The sequence below is a fragment of the Ambystoma mexicanum genome, chromosome 1q, assembly GCF_040938575.1.
Source record: "Ambystoma mexicanum isolate Mex_15411 chromosome 1q, UKY_AmexF1_1, whole genome shotgun sequence".
Lineage (NCBI taxonomy): Eukaryota > Metazoa > Chordata > Amphibia > Caudata > Ambystomatidae > Ambystoma > Ambystoma mexicanum.
In genome coordinates, this window is record NC_090922.1 from 434,119,415 (window position 1) to 434,137,266 (window position 17,852).

Consider the following 17,852-nt stretch of genomic DNA (forward strand, 5'->3'; position numbering starts at 1 on the left):
ATTTTAGAAAAATTTCCTATGGACCTTACCCGAGTTTTCGTCCCTTAAACGCACACGAAAACAGGCATCAGGGAGCTGCCATTTTGTGATAATCCTATCATTTCCCCCCATCGCCCTGGCTGACCTGCTTTTGTGGCACTAAATCATATCCCCCGCCCCTGAGCCTGTCATCAGCAGACGCGTACCGCCCATTTCACAACGCCAAAGCACGTCTCGTGTCAACATTCGCTGCGCTTCAGCTAATGACGTGTCGCCATGGAAAAGCCAGGACGCCTCTTTCCTCCATAAGTATAAACAGACCGTTTCACAACACACAGCAGCAGATTTTCGATTCGATTCCTCTCTCTGTTTTACTTTGAGTATTCTGTGACTCGTTTCTGTGCTCTGGTCAGCTACCTTCGTTGCTTGGAGCCCGTGTGAACAGATACCAGTACTACCGCTCTAAATTATTTTAGTTTGTTTAACCCACAATGGCTACAATAATGCCCTACATGTACGAGCCCGAGTATACCGAGGAGGAACTACTGGAAAGGGAAACAGGCGAAAACGATGGGGCTCCGGACGGCAGTTGGGAGGACGATCCAACAGCTGAAGAGCCTGGACCTAGTCGCATGGACGGTGTTTCCACCTGGTGCACATGTAATCGGTGCGAGCTAATGCCAACCGAGGACGAGAACGGCTGCTGCTGTGAAAACTCGGGATGCGTGGCCTACATTTCGGAAGGCGAGCCACGACCGCAATGCATCACCGAGCTGCCAGACTTCAGGGCAGCCTGCCTCACACAGTCCGTGTTGAGTATAGTGATGGTGCTTATGCACGAACTTCACGCAACTGTTCGTCCTCGTAATCCGAGTAACGAGTAAGTATACTCTGCTTGTCATGCCACTCTTATTTCATGGTCTTCTACTATATCCAAAATTACATATACATATCATTGTAACACATGATAGTCGTTCAATAGTGTGCAGTGTCTAGATAGCATTTGTCCGAGCAGAATGCCATTAGTTGCAAGAATTGTCATTGACAACAAACGTTTATTAAATTTATCTTGGTCATTTAAAAACAGTTTGTTTCATTCCTTTTCACAGGTGGTACAGGCTGCTGGCCTATCGTTCCTTTACATGGTGGCTTAACGGGAGGCTTGGACACCGCGTTCGAAGAGTAATACCAGCCTGTGCCGTTCGTGCCATAAGAGAAACGTTCCTGAGTGACAGCGGTCAGTACAGGGGATTTTCTCTCACTGTGCTGCAACCTGACCTGTACAATGTGTAAAGTCTTGTATTTTTGTGTCATCAAAATAAGATACAAAATAAAACACCACATACATTTTAATAACGGTTGTTTAGATTTTTTAAATGAATCAAATGTGTCTCCAGTCAAGGATGGACGTCAGACATCTGTGCTCTGAATAGGTGAAGGTCAGGTTGCTGTGAAGCATGGTGGACACTATCTAAGCTAACATAATATATTCTCAATAATGCATGCAGGTATTGAGGACACGTTTGTGGAGATGAACGAGCTATGTGCTTAGTTCAGGCTGGTTCATATGCAGGACAGTGATCGAAGAGGAAGAGTGATGTGTTACATTTATTAGCTGTTGCAAATACCTCTTTAGTTTTCCAGTCAGAGTGGGAACGAGGGTGGGGGCCATGTGCTGTGCGCAGTGAGGCCTGGTCACCAAGATGGATTGGAAAGGGGGTACAAAAATGGATGCCCCGTGTCCTGCTCAGTGGTCCCATCTACGCGAATGTCAACCAAAGTTAACATCACATAAGGGCAAGGGGCGAACCCACTCCTGGAGGCACTTGGTCCGAGTTTCTACTGAGAAGTAAAGGATGAGAGGGGCCTGATGGCCCTCGCTCCCATACACTTGCCTGCATGCCCACCGGCCCATCCATCCCACCCCCCTCTATCAAAGTCGGTTCGCACCCGGTGATGAGCGCTGGCATGTGGGGGGGCTGTCACAGGCGCAAACGGCCAACTGCCAAACAGCATGTACACTTCAAAAGGTATCCCACGCCCAGGGGCCATCGCTCACATGGCCTCCTCAGACCCCGTGTCTCCAGGCAGGCCTCCCCTGAGGCAGGACGCCCCCCTACGAATCAACATAAGTGTGTCTCCATTCAGCAGTCTTCCTGTGCCTTATCTGCACGCCCACCGGCCCATCCATCCCACCCCCCTCTATCAAAGGCGGTTCGCACCCGGGGATGAGCGCTGGCATGGGGGGCTGTCACGGGCACAAACGGCCAAGGTGCCAAACAGCATGGACACTTCAAAACGTATCCCACGCCCAGGGGCCGTCGCTCACATGGCCTCCTCAGACCCCGTGTCTCCAGGCAGGCCTCCCCTGAGGCAGGCCGCCCCCCTGCAATCCACATAAGTTTGTCTCCATTCAGCAGTCTTCCTGTGCCTTATCTGCACGCCCACCGGCCCATCCATCCCACCCCCCTCTATCAAAGGCGGTTCGCACCCAGGGATGAGCGCTGGCATGGGGGCTGTCATGGGCGCAAACGGCCAAGGTGCCAAACAGCATGTACACTTCAAAAGGTATCCCACGCCCAGGGGCCGTCACTCACATGGCCTCCTCAGACCCTGTGTCTCCAGGCAGGCCTCCCCTGAGGCAGGCCGCCCCTCTGCAATCCACATAATACCACGACATACACACGTCATTCATTCACAAACACACCCCTGTTTCTAATACTTTATAAACCACTTGATATGTCTCATGAGAACATCTTTGTGCTTTGCAAGTCAACTCCTGAACCTTCTACCTGAGAAGCACTGAGATCTATGCTAATCTGCTCGTCGTCGTGCTATCTGTGACCGCTTCGAGCAAACTCGTCAGCGTGCTATCTGTGACCGCTTCGAGCAAACTCGTCAGCGTGCTATCTGTGGCCATCTACCTGTTCTCCTGCAACATACTGCTCGGCCTGCGGAATCCAACTGTTTGTTGGTCAAGGTAAGGCCATGTATCCTAGTCATATTTCAGTCATTTTTACATTTCTATCTATTTGCGATTACAGTACCCAATAGAGCTATGGTCATTGGTCTCATTGCTATTGACTTGAGTTTCAATTGTTATGCTATCAATAGATCTATTTATTTTCATCTGTATCAATTGTCATCGAATTGCATCCTTCGGGGGTCCAGTCTATAATGTAAGCATGTTTCCTTTTCGTGCAAGACAGAACATCCAAGGGACGAGTCACATGTGAAGAGTTTAGTCACATAATTTAAAACATTTCTGTAACTTATGCAAATACTAAGCCGCACATGATGAACTGGTATAGTTCCGGCGACCAAAGCAAATCTTGCATTGAGCACGGTATGGTTCATTTACTTTTTTATGACATTTTTGTTCATCAAGGTTTTATAATAATCTTGATATTTACTTTTCAGAATTTTCAACAATGCCTGCCTGTTTGATTAGCGGTTGCCTTTCGAAGACTGATGCTAAATCTGAAGGCACTACAATGCATGTATTCCCGAAAACTGTTGATCGAAAAAGAGAATGGGTCAGACATTGCGGATATCCACTGGATGAGCTGGAAAGTAGAGTCCAACAAGTCTTAGAGGACAAGAGAAGTGATAGATGCCGCATCTGCAGCCGGCACTTTTCCTCAAACATGTACGCCACATCTTGGGTAACAAAGAAGAATAAACGGCGAATGACACGAAAATTGCTCGCAAACGCTATTCCAACTCTATTCGTCCACATTCCGCCACTGGTGAGTCAAGTGTCCGGATTTAGCTTTAGGCCTTGTGGTAATGTGTAGGTAGCCGAATGGATTAATTGATATTTTAGGTGTTGTGTCCCTTGTAATACTCCCTTGTAATACTTCTGATATTGATATGAGTGTATAGCTTTTTGAATAATGACATTTATCAAGAAATTATTTTTCGATTTTATAACCCACAAAGGAAATCTATTTATGGGCACAGGGAACTGCACTATATTGCGCATTTTCAATAGCATTATTCCCAAGTATTCTTTCGGTTTACATAGCAGTTTTTTAATATTTGCTTTTCATCATCAAACAATAATTTACCTTTAGAACTGCTTGACTATCCACTGAATCTGAAGCAAGAACATTCTACATCCGTGACGTGCCCGCAGTTATCAACCACATCTAGCGCGTACCAGGTAATCATACTTGGCTATTCCGCTACAGACTTGTTTTGTGCATGTCAAGTAATAGTTTTTATGTATTGTGTGATTATTTTACCAATTGTTTGGTTAGTGCTTTCCAATTGATATACACCTTAGTTGTCGTCTCCTGGTGTTTGTTTTCAGTTATAATTAGTGTTATCCATACTAATGCAAGTACTGTCTTTCAGGGAGATGCTGAAGCGTCCACCACATTGACAACAGCCCTAGATGTTCTTCAGCAGCACGAGGTATGGATACTGACAGCTCCATCGACCGTGATCATCAGGACTGGAACACTTGTCGTTTGATTGTTCTACACCATGTTTCATTCGTGGTTAGCCATTGATATGTACCTGTGCGGTCGACCCCAAGTGTGTGTTGTGTTTTCAATATCGTAATCCTTACTAATGCAAATACTATGTTTCAGGCAGTTGTTAAAGCGTCAACCCACGCACTTGATGCGGAGCCTAACATTCAAGTAATTCCAGGGGAAGAGGGACCATGCGGATACGAATAGGCGCAACAGCTTTCGGAAGTGCGCACCACATTTACAACATCCATAGATATTCTTCAGCAGCATGAGGTATGGCTATTGACAGCTCCATCGAGCGTGATCATATAACGTGATTCCATTTGCTATACTTTCTTCCCTATTAACGGAAGTGCTGTGTTTCAAGGAGACGATGGAGCTTCCACTACAATCACAAGATCCCATTTAGATGATGCAGATGTAAAGAAATCGGAGAAATACGTCGATTAAATCTGATCATATTTAAATATTCCTTGATTCTTTTAGACAATGCAACATTTGTGGTTATCTCTTTATATGTACCTGTGCCGTCAAACCCAAGTGTGTGTTATGTTTGCAATATTGAAAACCATACTAACGCAAGTACTGTGTTTCAGGGAGTTGCTGATGCCTCCTCTTTAATACAATCATTTGTGGCAGTCCATGCAGAGCCAGGGGTATGGATACTGACAGCTCCATCGAACTAGGTCATCAGAGCTTGAATACTTGGGGTTTGATTGTTCCACACAATATTTAAATTGTGTTTGGCTATTGAGATGTTCCTGTGTGTTCGTCCTCACGTGTGTTTTATGCTAACAATATTTTGATACACAGTAATGAAAATACTATGTTTCATGGAGTCGATGGAGCCTCATTCCGTGCTGTCTATGTGGATACAGAAAATATAGTTGTTGCAGCGCAAGAGGAAGTGGAGACATGCGGATACGAATCGGAGCAACAGCGTGCAGATGTTGAAGGTTGAGTCAAAAAAGTTGCAAAGAAAAGAAACAAAATAAGGTTAGTTACAAACAGTTCATAACCTTAGAATTTTTTTTGTGCTGTGGACTATTTTATGTTTTTTTCCAGTCAATTGTACTATACTTTACCTTGTGTAGTATAGTACTCCCTTTTCCATCCCTTTTCCAATCTGTCCTCTAGTTACCTGTGGGTGTCCGAACTATACATACACAGACAGTGAAGCGAATGAGAGATGTTGCTTGCCAGACCATTTACACTAGGGAGGAACTATTAATTCAGACGCCGCGTGTTGAGACTCGGGATGCTCATGTCCAATGGCCAGAACATGAAATGAATGTGTCTGGAGAATCCAGCAAAGTTGCATTGGACCATTGCTACAGTGCGACTGCACCACCACCACAACAACATGATACTGGATGTATTGAAGATAGCTCTGAAGTAGTCACAGATCAATTCACACAATCTACAACCGCCAAAAAATTGCCACCAAAAAGGCTGTCGACATTGTTGTGTTCTCCCATCAATGTTGAAGTAGCAGATGTTGAAATGACAGAGAATGAACCAGCAGCAGCATTCACCGACGCATCAGAACTTGATAGCAGCGATATTTCTTTCAAATGTGGTGATATGTCCGCAACGTCACAGGCTGAAAAACTTTGACGCCGGACACAGTCTAATGAAAGAGGGCAAATACATAGTATTCGACAGTTGTTTGATGAATATTATAAGTATGCTGAAATGTGGGCATTCCGTTAGAGGGAAAGTATGTGGGAAGCCATTGATTCATGTCACTCGTCAAAGAAAAGGCAGTAACGTCAAAATAAATGCCGCCTGTAGATTAAATCATACGTTCTCATGGTCTGCACACCCGATGATGGGGAAACTGCACACCCGATGATGGTGCAATCTACTGTGTGCAGCTGCATCACTTTTTAGTGGGTCCAGTTTTAGAAAGTTAGAGTCTTTCTTTCAGTTTGTGGGACTCCATTTCATTTAAAAAATGCAGTACTGCAAATACCAACATGATTATCTGTTTCCGGCCATTAGTGATGCTTGGAAAATTGAACAATTGTCTCTAGCAAGTACATTCGAAGGCAAACGATTCAGGCTTGCCGGCGATGGACAGTGCGACAGCCCTGGATTTTCTGCCAAGTACTGCACCTACCACTTTCAGGACATGGATAGTAAGAAAATTGTGAGTTTGGTGGTCGTGCAGGTAACACAATGTACATCCTCAGTGGCCATGGAGAAACTAGGATTTATAAAATCAGTGGAATATCTACAATCGAGGGGAATGCACATCGACCTCATAGCCACGGACAGACACGTTTCAATTGCCAAGTCAATGAGAGAGCAGTTCCCACATATTAAACATCAATTTGACGTATGGCATCTTGCTAAATCAATCAATAAGAAAATCTCGGCTGCAGGGAAAAAAAAAAGTTTGGAAAGTATTTCAGAGTGGTCCCAGTCTATCAGCAACCATCTTTGGTGGAGCTCCAAAACTTGTGAAGGGTCAGTGGAAATACTACTTGAAAAATGGCGGTCACTGATGCACCACTCTACCAACGTGCACCGCTGGTCAGAAAACCTACATTTCCACCAATGTGAACATGGCCCTTTGTCCCCAGTGGAGGCACGGAAGAAGATGTGGTTGATTCCATCTTCACCGACACACAAAGCCATTGAGAAGATTGTTTTCGATAAAACTCTCTCAAGAGATTTGAGGGGACTGACAGAATTCTGTCACATAGGAGGTTTGGAGCTGTTCCACAATATGTGCCTAAAGTACAGACCAAAGCGCTTGCATTTCAGCATACAGGGCATGAGACATAGGACTCTACTTGCCGTCTTGGCCCATAACGAGAATCTCGGCCGTGAACAATCTAGGACTACAGGTAATGTAAGGATGCCTCGCTACACTAAGGCATTGTCAAAAAGAAGTAAGCAATGGGTGATCAAACCAGTCTATGAGGAAATGGAGTTCGACTTTGTCAAAAGCCTTATTGTTGCTGTATTAGAGAAGCACATATATGGAATTTTGAATGTTTCTGTGCAGAGCACTGATCCATTGCCACCAAACATTGCCACTGTGCCATGTCCACCCAAAGGAGAGCTGGTTGTGAAGTACAGATCCCTGTTTAAATAATTGTAATACGATTGTCTTTTTGTAAATAAATGTTATTGTACAGTGTACATACAAAGTATGCTAACCCTAACCCCTACCTTCACCATCCCATCCTGGGTGGCGAACAACCTGGTGTCATCTTTGAATTCTCTCTCTATTCACATCATATTGCTGACCTTGTCTATATGTGTATGTATATATTTTTGCTGATGTAACTAATTTTCGCAATCTCGTGTAAATGCTGCGCACTGTTAACCGAGGGGAGGCTTGCATATTGCAAATAATAAAACAAACAATAAATCTCACTTTCAACTCAACTCCTCAGGTACTTTATACTTTCCCTGACCTTCCCCAAAAAATTAAAAGTCTCAATAGTTATGGTTCTTTGGGGCTGCAAAGCTCGCAGACAACGAGGACAAAATTTGGGGCCTTAGAACGCACCAAGCGAGCCGTTGCAGATGGGAGAGAAGGCAGTTCGCATTTGCACATTGAGGCGCAGTACATAGATGGATTTGAAACTTCAAGTTTTCACAGATGGCTTTACTACGGGATGTTGCAAAGAAAGAATGCATGCTCATTTCTAGTGAAGGTCAGCGGCTTTGATTTTCAGCTCGCGGCCTGAAGAGGCCCACAACTCGCACTGGCAGTATAAGGTTCTATTGTTTTTTGACCTTGAGAGACAGGGACCATGCCGAAAGAACTTCATTTGAAGGGGGGTGCAATAACGTAAATTTTGAAACTAGACCGAGTTTCATGTTAGTTCAGTATACGAAAAATCGTTGTCAAGAGCACAGTGGGATTTACGGACTGCATTAAGCAGAGACACAATGGAAATTGCAAATATAATGTAAGTAACTCTTTAGACGCTTTTATACCGGAATGAAGAATTAATGAATGGATGCATGAATAAATGAATGAATGAAGAGCTAGGAAAACGTATGTGGGATCGTCCTTGTAGCGGGCACATGGGCATGCAGGTCCACATTCCACACGCATGTAGACAAACAGTCATTTCTCATTGTGTGCTAACTTCGATTTCTTTTGTTACTTTTCGCATTGATTTTAGAGCCGAACATACTCCATTGCACTACCCTTGAAAGCAAATAGTTTCAGCTCGGCCATAATAAATAAAATGAATAATATTAATAAAGATTGGCTGGCGAGACTAATTATAATTTTTATGTTTTCAAAACAGGTATATCCTTCCCTACTGCGACTGCCACCAGTTTCAGACCCCGGCAGACGGCTTCTTCAACCGCCAGCTGCAGCTTCTTGTCAACAACTGCACCACTTTGACAATCTTATGGGACGATCGCCAAGGGCCCATATGCCCTTACGCGGTACTAGCGGCTAGAAGCAACATATCAACCTTTATGCTGGCCTAGTGCCTACTTGATGGAACAGCCTTGCGGTTCACCGTGCGACCAAAGTGTTTCTTTTAACGAAGACCAAAGTGTTTCTTTTAACGAAAACCAAAACCCTGTGTACCATAAAGGCACAGCGCGTGACTCACGATAAAACGGATGTTTTTGCGGATAGAGATAAAAGAAAATAAATGGCATTCAGAGTTAATATGGCAATAGAAGAATATTCTATAAACATTTAATGTCAAATAAATGTACTTTACCAAATGTACCATGTTGCTGTTTGATTTTAAAGTACAGTTTCATATTCCGAATTGTGGCGCACTGTGTTGTGAGTTGATCTGTGTTGGTTTCTGGGTTCTGTGTGAAGTCGCGTAGAAGACGACTGGGCGCGTTTGCCTACGCAGCACAGAAACGTCACGGAGAGAGGCAGGGAATATGAATGTTTTGATAATGTCAGGCTCCAGGGTGGGGGATATGATTTAGAGCCGCAAAAGCAGGTCAGCCAGGGCGATGCGGCAAGTGATAGGATTATCACAAAATGGCAGCTCCCTGATGCCTGTTTTTGCGTGCGTTTAATGGACGAAAACTTGGGTAAGGTCCATAGGAAATTTTTCTAAAATCGAGCGACTTAAGCTTAAAAACACATGGCCGACCCGTAGGGGCAATAAAAAAAATGTTCTGAACCATTCCTTTAATATTATTTGTCAGGATGCTTCTTCCAAATGGGTTGCTTTTTCCTTGACAACTCCCAAAGTGTAAATTTGCAGAAGCAAATGGTACTGTGAAAGCAGGCTGCTTAGCTTCACAGTCTACTACTGCTTCATTCAACTTCATTCCATATAATGTGTTCTGACAAAAGTATAGACAACCACAGTTCTACTGCAATTTGATACTTTAAGAATGTATTAGGCAACTAAGAGTCTTGACTCTTCGACCTCTACAGGTAGGCAAGGCACTCTTCTTTCCTATGCCATAAGAAAGGACAGCCTATTTGCCCCTTCTGTCTGTCTTACAGCTACCACAGAAAATCTGTCTTGGCTTCTAGACTGCTGCTTCTCCCTCTCAGCTTCAACAGTCTCAACTTCAGAGATTGTTGATAAGTCCTTTTAACAAGTACCCAGCTCCCTTACCCAGCGTTATGCACACGTTCTTGTTTCCAGTAGTTACCCTAAAGCTGTATTGCGACACTTCCAGCCTTGAATAACCTTGTCACCATTGTATCCGAGGACTCTGGGTTTATAACAGCTTCAACAACTTCAAAACATCAGTGTTTATATTTTAATTGGGCTGGTTTCACCTTAAAAAGGATCTGTCTACTGGTTTGGGTAATGCTTGTTCTTCTCGTGACTTCAGTAGTTTCTACGACTACAAAGTACTTGTTCTGAATGCTACAAGAGTCAGGTTTCACTTTAGAAACAAATTTAGGTATCTGCAATCACTCTTTGATGATGAACTTCAGCTTAAATACTTGCTATCCCTTTTATTCATTCAGCGTTCTGCTTTAACTGGATCGGGAAACGCAATTTCTTACACGCAACCTTTCTTTGATGTTTGTAGTCTTGTGACACTTTGGGAAAGTCAGCTGCTACTTCCGAAGTGATTACCAACAACGTTCTCCCTCTTAATAGCAGACATGCGACCACTCCGGTAATGATTTAAATACAACAATGTAAATATAAAGGTTTTCTTTCTACACAAGCACTTTAAATTTTTACTGAATAAGCGTGTGATACAATTCCCTTTGTTGTGAAGACTTCCCACTGTCAAAACAACTTTACTCGCTCTCACTTCAACGCAAGTGCTAATTCACTTGGCTACAATTACCGGCAAGGAGTTTCTTCTGATTTGGAGTACAGGGCTTCACTCACGGGCTTCAAAGTCACAACAGTTGCTGGCTGCTTCCACTTCCCAATTTTCTTTCCGCTTCTACTGCCTCAGGCACTCTTGGGACCCACACCACTCTGCAGTATGGGTGTCACAGATCCGGCCACGGCCACAGAGAGTCTCCTTTTCTACTGGTTCCCTCAGCTTGCTTCTGCACACGGGACTCGGGTCGATGCACGACTTCAGCCCTGCATTCACAGCAATCAGGTGCACCTGGAAAGACTGTTAACTTCTCCCAGTCTCTTCCAATGCAGCAACAGCGAAACAGGGTTTGTGAGCACAGGACTAAATCAGAACCTGCAGGTGAAAACTGCTCTTCTTTCGTGCATGCATCCCTTCTGTGGTCACACTTCCTGGCAAACTGCCAGCCTCATGCTCTGCTTCTTCTTCTGCTACTACTGCCGACCTTCCAGCTCCTGCCCCAGCTTCTTTCTGCTGCTCCTTCCTGCTGCAGCCTTTTATACCTCTCAGGTGGGGAAATTGGTTTCAGGTGCAGGCCCTTTGTGCTAATTGCCTGACCCTGATAAAGGTTGTTAGGCTTGCTTGCCTGTACTTTACCTATGCATGCCTCTTCAGCTCTCTTCTTCGTCACAGTCCCAGTCCCTGAGAGATTCTGGGACATGTAGTCCATTTTAAGGAAATTAGGGTTTTTCACATCCTTTCTGCTTTTAATAGTGATTTTACGTCCACTGATGTTTCTAGAAGAGGCATTGTAGGGTTTAACCTTTTTAGAGACAGATGGGGAAGAAAAGGCTACATTTCCATTATTCTTTTTGGTATACCTTTAACGTTGGGGAGGCTATTTGATTTTAAGGGTGCAAAAGACCTGTTCTTTGGACACACTACTTTGTTGGAGTACACCCTTGGAGTTTACCCTTCCATACTCAGTAGGTGGTTGAGATATCTCAAAATGACAATAAGCTAATTCCTCCTTTAAACCAGTGGTTAGAGTATCCATCTCCAAGGATACACACTGTGATCACCCTGCAAAATATCCCCAGTGCCCTATGCCTTGTCTCCACCCAGGTGATCCTCCCGCAGTGCACCACCCCCAGGATTGTGATCAGGAAGCCTCTGTCGGCCACATGGGAGGAGACCTTAGGCAGGGTTTTGGTGGGGGATCCACAAGATTCTCCACAGCGAGCAGCAGAATGTCAAAGACAGACGATAAACCCAGCAGGGATGCCATTTGCCTGCATAGCACTGAGCAGCTTCTGTAAAGATGGCTGAATGGATCTCTTTACAGCTGTGAAACCGTGTATACCCTTGGCACACAGTTTTTCTTCTCACCCTTCTATGGCTTTGGGTGTCCTTTCACAGGAATCTTGATGCACATGCGCGTTCAGATTTATTCAACGTCATTTTAACTTTTCTATGATCTATTTCATGCTTGCACCTCTTGGGCGACCACAGACCTCTGAAATGTGGGGCCATAGATTGAAATTAGTGCTTGCTTCAGATCATCATTTTAGCGCCACATGTGGGAACTCTGTGCTTGACTTAAGCATGCGTTTAATATTGTAAAAAAGGAAGCATAATTCGTAACCTTTACTCTTCTAAAGGGAAAACCTTAATTTTGCAACGGTTTAAAACATTCATGTCATGTATTTTAATATAAAGGTGATTGGTTAATACAGTGTATGTGTGTATTGATTAGAAAGAACTCCAAAGATAATGTGAAGTGGCACCAATAAAACCAGTGAGGAATTTGCTGTTTTGCATATTAAAGAGCATTTTGGGAAGATAAGGATGATCAAAGAGTTTTATATATGTCTGTGAGAGTTGTATGTCTGAATCACTAAATACCTAAAGCACGCTGGGTTTGGTGCACATTTCCTTTTTAAACATTTTTTTTAAAACAATGTCAACATAACAATAAAGCTTTTGTAAATATCAAGCATGTATACAAGCAAAGACTTCAGATGTAAGAGTGGAATGACTGCTAACGGCTCAAAATTACTCTGTGTTCTGAGTCAGCCATACTCGACAAAATGGGCTTTCTATTTAAAAAATGTCAACCAGTAAATTGAAAATAAACTAAAATAAAATGCTGCTCTTCTGGCAATCTGCCACCCCAGACCTGGGCATAGTCTGCCTTGTTGTAAATACGTCTATGCCTATGCTGTTTTGCCCTGCACGTTTGCGCTCTGCCATGCCAATGACCACAATTTGGCAGCAGCTGAGCTGTTTACATTGCTGTGCTAATGTAACAGCTCTCCGCCGTCAAATTACGAGCCTCATTAAAATGAGCTCCAAACAGTTCCAGGTCATAATGGGACTAGAGTGTCACTCAATCCATAGGAAACTCCCATCTTAAGTAGACCTGCCACACTAAAAGGTCAAATGGTTGCATCACTTGGAGGTTCTTGTTTCACCAGCTGAATGCACTGTAAAAAAAACGCTCAGTTTCAGATAATTGTTAGCTCCCTTCAGTAGTAGCACAGACCGGGGGTGGCATAAAGCACAAGGTTTATGACTTCTGTTAGCAGACCTCGAACCTGGCTGTCCATGTGCCACTCCCCTCTAAGCAGACCACTTATCTGCACTGATAGAATCCTAATGCTTAAGAAGAAGAGATGAGGTAACGTGGCTGCAGAAGATTGTGTCATTGGATGGGCTACTCTCAGCCGTAGGGTCCCACTGATCCCTTGATTTGCACCATAAAGGAGGAGCATGGTGGCAGCAAGGGTGGTTGCTGCATTTATTCCTTCAGTCATATTGACAGGAAGCAGCACAACACCCTAGAAAGGAAGTGGAGGTGAGCAGATGAGTAGTATGTGTGGTGGGTATTGGGGCTATAGATTGGACGTGACCCACAGTGATGGAGAAGTTCACCAGTTCACAGGGCAGAAAAAGGCTGGGAACAGAATTTTAATTTTGTCTAGTGAATTCTATTATTTCCTGTGCTCCTACCTTGCAAATATGACATGGGCCATGGAACATACCTAAAATCCTGGCACTTAACGTGAAGGGAAAGACAACCTCCAAGGTCATGTGGGTCACCACTGATTTTGGAACACAGCCGTTCTTTTGGAGACATTTAGATGCTCATTTTGTGTGGGATGCCAATCCCACAGAACGGACGCCGCATGCGAACATTTGCCCTTCTGCTACTTTGCTCGTGTGATTGTGATTTTATTCTGGTAGGGAAAATACACGAGAATCCGGGTGGCCACTGGCTCCAGTGGCATTTAGCACCTCCACCAGAAAAAAGCGGTAATGCCGACCGGCCTGCACGTGCATGGATGGCAGCCGGCATTACAATGAATTCCTATTGATTCTGTGCAGACAGAAACCACAAAAATGCAATTGTCTGCCTGTAACACAATGAGATGCTGGCGGAGATGCTGGCGGAGATGCTGGTAGTTGTCCTGCAAGGAGCAGGGATAACAGGCGGAGCAGATTTCACACCCCGTGCCCCTGCTCCACACAAAAAAATTCCATCGAAATGACCCAGAACATGTAAACAACAGGCAGTGTGCTTGTCTCTACCTTTTTATTATCTTTCAGGTCATTTAGCACCACATTGAACATGGGCACCTCAGAAGTGTAATTTCTTTCATGTTGTTAATCTTTCATAAAGAAGATGAGCGAGCGAGTGGCTGAATTGGCAAGACTTTGGCTGGACGAGACCCGGACATACCCCCTTGCACAGAATGAAGCAGAACGTAGCAGAGTGTAGCTTGTTGACTTCCTTGTGGGTTACATGTCTTCATAACGAAAACGTTTTCAGTGAATTCAAAATAATGGAAAAAATGTCGATTTATTTTCTCTTTTTTAATTTGGGGGGCTCCCCCCAACTGCCAGTTTCCCCAGCTTTTTTACCCTCCTCAAGCGCCACCCACCCTTTTTAATCCCTTACCCCAACTCCCATATATATTTTTACTAAAACTTCAACATTTTTTTCGTTATTTTAATTTCACTGAAAAACCTCGTCGTTATTTCTTTTTCGTTATAAACACTGTATACCTTCCTTGTGTGCTTCGCTGCACAGGTCTCATGCCGTCTAAAACACACAAGGATGTCAAAAGCAGTGCAATGGTGTGTTCGGTTTGGCAATACATATGTATTTGTAAGCTAGGAATCCAAATTCAAGGCTGACTATCTCTTGGCATAAAGCATGAGGCAGCTTACTGGACCAGGAACTTTTCAGGATATGCCCCCTTCAAAAAATGTGACGCGCATAAAGAAAACGCCCTCTTAGGGCATTAAGTGTCACCTACCGACTGAATGAAGTAGGGATCCTGCAGGTGGTCAGGAGACAAATGGCGGCTGAACTTGGGTGCTTGCAGAGATGAGTTTCCGTCATCCAGCATAAGAGGTCTGGTGGGAGAAAGAGAAGATTCACTCTAAGGACTCCATCAACATCAGAAACCAAAGCAATGTATGTCAACAAGCATGTCAACAGCATAATGTTTACTACCAAAAAGCCGTGCACGTCATAAGCGTGCTGTTTTTGTAAAATGTGTCCAAAGGGGGAGGGACCAATGGATGCGAGCTCCAATTCCCTTTTCCCAAAACGAATGTGCTGACAATCAATGAACCAGAGGGCACCAAACACCGATAGAATGCACGAGCGAATATGTCTTTAATCCTGATACAGTGACCTCGCATTTGGAGACAGAGGTAGCACGAAACTCAAGTGGGAGGGAGAATACTCTAATTATTGCTACAGTGTTAAGAAAAGCTTATGTCAGCTTCGGTTTTTGTAAAGTTGTTCTGTTGGATATAAACAGAGAGTTCTGCAGAAACAGCCAATTTCTCAAACGGATACGTAGAGCTGAGAGCTTCTATGGACCTTAAAAGTAGGAAGCTGGCAGGAGCATAACAAAGGTACAGACTCTCATAAAAGATGGCATCTGCTGTTCACCAGCCAAACAGGCCATCTCAGCGCACACACCTACAGGAAAGCAATTGTAGATTGCTCCCTTCCCTTGGGCGTCATACACAGAGGGCACCAGAGGGGTCCAGACTCATCGTACAAACATGCAACATGGGCACGCTTTGAAAGCAGTGGGGGTGCGAGGAGAGCCACGCTGCCTAAGGGAATGCAAATCCTAGCACGGGCCCTGCTTATCCACTTCACAGGGCCAGAAAAGGAGTATGCTCACAATACCATTAGTCTCGAGACAGTAGACTAACTGCATTGTGGAGCCTTGCCCCGCCAATATACACGGAACAAGGTACAAACATCCAACATGCAGATACATAGGAGTCCTGTGGGTATTTAAATATATATTATTGGAATTGGAGAGAGTTGCATCTGTGTGCAACAACAGTGGCATTTCTTTGTGACAAAATCTTACTTTGGTGGATGAGTGTTCTATGGAACCTAAGTAGCCATCCAGCTCATGGATATTAAAAAGTACATGTTCCTGTTTTGTATTAAGTAAGCCTCGCTCTGTGTGCCCTACTGGATGTTCTGCTCACGTCATCAAGTTATACTCCTCTGCTGAGCTCTAACAAGAGTAAACACACATGTCAGGAGGACCTTTTACTTTATTCCAGGTGGGCCTTGATGGCATTGCACTGATCCAATGTATGTAGGGGCTCCCCTCCCCAGGCACCCAACACCCTTTTGGTTGCCTTGGATTGCTTCTAGAGGCTTTCATTAACAGTCATATCATTCTAGGAACCATCACTAACTTCAGCCCTTGTTGTGAGAGACTTAAGCAAGTCTTGGAGCGATAAACGAGTAGCGGTAGTACCTGAGCGGATCACTGTAAGCCCTTGTCTCCCTTCCCTCCACCTCACTTTCAGCCTCTCTGTGCCTGTTGGGAAGGATCCCTCCTCCCACCCTTGGCCATCTCACAGCCCTGGGATATTCCTCTTCTCTTTTGGCGGGGCTATGGCAGGGCCTGGGCTTAAGATTCAAAGTGATCCTTCCAACAGATTCGCTCTGCAAATCTTTTTTCTCCATGTGAAAACTAACCCAAAAGGAAACCCCAATCCGTGGGGTGTCATTGCTCTAAAGCATCCTGGTGACCTGCCTGAATTCCAGTCATTTCTTCTAGGTGAAAGGCACACAATCCAAAAAGAGCGATAGCATTTGCCTTCATAATAAGGTGTTCTGATCCCTTAGCTTTCTGTAGGACTAGTCATGGCCCAACTCTTTGCATCTTCTTACCATGAGGATTCCTCTCGTCTGTGACTCTGGAGCTACTTGGGCAAAGATCGTCTGTAACGGGGTTTCAAAATCTGACGCCTATGCTCAATAAAATGCTCAACAAATAAATAAATAAATATCTTCCCTCAGACCCATTTAGCCATTCTTACCTAGTTCCAAAGTGAACAATATATTCTATTCTTGCAAGGTTTCAAATTCCTGTGCCCGGGGTGCTATTTCACTCCTGGTAAACAATGTTTCTCCCTAGGCCTGTTTGTCAGCTATTTGCTGCTGCTATGTTATGCTCCTGAACATTCTTAAACGCTAAACACACCAGATATGGGCAACTCAACTCTTAAAGAGAGATACAGTGCTGGTACGTACACATGTGGGTATTTGCTGTGCAATTCACTATTTCCTTTGCTGTATTCTGTAAAAGCAGGATGAAGTATGCAGTTTATTAGCCTTGGGATCATTCCTTGAGTTAAAAGGCTGAACTGGCAATGTGGAGACTGGATGAACTCGGATACGAATAGGTTGGAATGGCTGTCTAAGTGTGCTTGTCACTGTTAGTGTCATGCTACCTCCTCACCCTATGTCTTCCTCCACCCCTTCCCTGCATCTGGGTGTGCCTTTCCTGTTTGTATTTTCCTTGCGTTTTGGAAAACAATGTCCTTTGCTCTTGCTTTGTCGGTGTCTCTGTTGTAAATGACTTCTCCAGCATTGGATCTTTCGTAGATTCACATGCTTGAATATCCCATGTCAGACTGGGAATCCCCTGGTACACTGCATGAAACTGCATTACAATACATTGCAAACAAATTCTTACATACAAAACCATAGGGAGATGTCATTTTTGTACGCTCTCCATGTCATTTTGGTCCTTTTTGGCCAGACTAATGAGAGGAGAGCCCCCCCACCCTCCAAGCTACACCACGAGCAGTCATTTT

At 44.3% G+C, this 17,852-nt stretch overlaps 1 protein-coding gene across 1 annotated transcript in view; it reads right to left on the reverse strand.

Moving 5' to 3' along the window:
• Positions 1-17,852, reverse strand: part of LOC138528325 (heat shock factor protein 4-like) — a 731,255-nt gene that overhangs the window by 382,992 nt on the left and 330,411 nt on the right. The window contains exon 7 of the mRNA XM_069639844.1: positions 15,020-15,119. Coding sequence (XP_069495945.1) covers positions 15,020-15,119 — 100 coding nt within the window. The remainder of the gene's footprint in view (positions 1-15,019; positions 15,120-17,852) is intronic.